General features: G+C 49.5%; 1 protein-coding gene across 1 annotated transcript in view; it reads right to left on the bottom strand.

Annotated features, from left to right (window-relative positions):
* The window catches only part of Creb3l2 (cAMP responsive element binding protein 3 like 2), a 122,888-nt gene that overhangs the window by 25,159 nt on the left and 94,977 nt on the right, over positions 1–2,752 (bottom strand). The window contains exon 5 of the mRNA XM_023712765.1: positions 1,715–2,052. Coding sequence (XP_023568533.1) covers positions 1,715–2,052 — 338 coding nt within the window. The remainder of the gene's footprint in view (positions 1–1,714; positions 2,053–2,752) is intronic.

Here is a 2,752-nt window from a genome sequence, read left to right as displayed (position 1 = left end):
CCACTCGCACCCCACACATCAAAAGTAAAAGGATGGGGTTCAATTCCCACATCCCTGGAGATTTCTTGGCCTCAGAGTGAAGAAAGAGCCACCTGGAGCTCTGCTCTGTGTAAGTTTTGTGGTTCTCCTGGTGAAGGTGTGCTTTTATAATGTGATCTTCCTTTACTTTTATTTTATTTATTTTTTTGATACAGGGTCTCACTGTGCAATTCAGACTCGCAGTGATCTTCCTGTCTCAGCCTCCCCAGTGCTAGTATTACAGATATGCGCCACCACATCCACTTGTGGGGCTGGCATAGTATGCAATACCAGGACCTTGTGTGTACTTGCCAGGCAGGCACTTAGACCACTGAGCTATCTCCCCAGCCTATAATGTGGTCTTTTTTATTTTTTGGTGGTACTAGGGATTATAATGTGGTCTTTATTTTTATTTGTTTATTTATTTTATGTATTTGGTACAGGATCTCACTATACAGGTTTTTTGTTTGTTTGTTTGTTTGTTTGTTTGTTTTTTGGCGACTATGCAGTTCTGACTTGTAGCAATCCTCCTGTTCTCAGCCTCCCAAGTGCTGGGATTACAGGCATGTGCCATCACACCAGTCTCAGCAGCTGGCTCAGCATGTCCAGGGGCAGGGCTGGTGCAGCATGTGGTGCAGAGGATTGAACTTAGTCCCTACACTTGCCTAAGCAAGTCCTTAGACCGCTGAGCCATCTCACCAGCCCTCTATCACAGGTTACCCCTCCCCTCTGTGTACGGCTAATATGTCTGAGTCCCAGGGACAAGTGTGCAGGCCCCGTCCTTGGGCATCTCTGGCCGTCCAGCCAAGATAAAGAGCACAGTAGCACATCTCACTCAGCCCAGACTAAAAAATGTGGCTACATCTGGCATAGAAACCAAGCTATGACTTAGTACTCTAGGTCCGACCCATGGAGGACCCGAAACTAGCCCTGTTTCTCAGAGTTCACAAGCAGCAGCACCATGAGACTGAGCCAACAGTCGTGGAAGAGCAGGAGTCATGAGGTGCTCAGCTCTGACATCAACTGAAGGTGTGCTGACATGGAGAAAGGTCAAGTACTTGAGCTTGCGAATGAGAGACTGAGGTTAGAAATTCTGAGTCATCCTTCATCTTTCACGGATAGAAAGAGTCTGTTTTCCAAATCAAAAGCAGAGATCATTAACAGTTCATCATTCTTAAGAGTGAATTGGTTCCTAAAGCCAGGCATCGTGGTACACACCTGTAATCCCAGCACTCGGGAGCACTCAGGAGGCTGAGGCAGCAGGTTCATTGCAAGCTTGAGACCAGCCTGGGCTACAAGGTGAGTTCAAGGCCAGCCTAAACTGCATAGTGAAACTATGTCTCAAAAAGACAAAAAAAAAAAAGGGGGGGGATGGGCACAGGGAGGTGGCTCAGCATAAGCATCTGCCTGGCAAGCCCAAGGTCCTGAGTTTCATCCCCAGTACACAAAAATAAAGTGAACTGGTTTCTATATAGTCTTAAAAATATTATAGGCGATTTATAACATGATTAACAACTTTACATAAAATACCATCTTTATCACAAATCCAGTTTGGGCATTTTGTTATAGAAACACAAAATAGACTAAGACACTTAGCCATTAAAGAGAACTTGCATTTAAACAGTACAAATCAAGCCCATGTAATGACATCTGTCTGCACTCATGGCATTTTGAAGGCTGAGACGCAGGTTCGAGCCCAGGCTGAACAACTTGGTGACTTAGAGACCCTGTATCTAAATGAAAAGGGCTGGAGATGCAGCTTGCTGTGAGGGTCCTGCTTTTCCCCACCGGCCACTACAGCACCTTTTGGAGCAGGTTCCTTCTGCCTCAAAAGGCCCAGGATACTCACATGCGGAGCCGTAAGGAGAGGAGATCCGGACAGGGCAGAGGGGGCGCGGGGCACGGCCCTGGCAGGACTGTGGGTCTGAGACAGGCCAAAGGGGTGCAGGCGTGGGTTGGGGCTCAGGCTGCCCTCCGAGTCACTGCTGTGGCTGCTGGGAGGGGTGGGTGGCAAGTGCAGGTGGTCCACTGAGGCTGAGGAACAGAAAGCAAGCCGGTCTCATTCACAGCAGAGCGGGGCCTTGTGGGAAGGAATAGCGCACCACAGGGTGGGGGGCAGGGCATTTAGGCAGAGCGCCTCAAAAGGTGGCCAAGGTGTGCTGTTCCACAGGTCTCTTCTTTTGTGTGGGACAGGAGAGGTGGATTTGTGTGACTGGGTATAAATATTGTAAGGACACACCAGGCAGTAGTAAGACGGGGGGGCTAAGAAAGGCAGGGGGGCTAAGAAAGGCAGGGAGACACTCAGGGATGGTGACTGTGGCTCACAGCTGTCACTGCGCTCCTTTCAGGTGAAGCTGGGTTTGAAAACAATATAAATGCATCATGTACTTGAAAAGAAAATCTTTAAAATACGCAAAACCCATGAGTCCTCAGAGCACTGGGAGAAAAGTACAATGCTGTCTGGAGGATGGGGCCTGGCTGGGCCCTCAGGAAAGGAGCCAGGCATCCTCCACTCAGGAGACACGACATATACCTTCAGCTCGGGGAGCAGGCCCTGGACAAAAAAAACAGGGCTCAGGACTTTCCTCAGGGGTTCAGTGAACACTGTAGAGCCCAGTCTGGGGGTGACCGAGAGACAGTAAGGGAGGCAGGGGGCAGGGAAGCACTCCTAGGTCCCCTCCCTCGGTTTCTGGACAGCAGATATTTCTGCCTGCCAGCCCCTGTTGCTGAACCA

Source organism: Octodon degus, unplaced genomic scaffold (assembly GCF_000260255.1).
Source record: "Octodon degus isolate 3935 unplaced genomic scaffold, OctDeg1.0 scaffold00027, whole genome shotgun sequence".
NCBI lineage: Eukaryota > Metazoa > Chordata > Mammalia > Rodentia > Octodontidae > Octodon > Octodon degus.
Note: the sequence above shows the minus strand (reverse complement) of the source record. Positions and strands in the feature narration are given on the sequence as shown.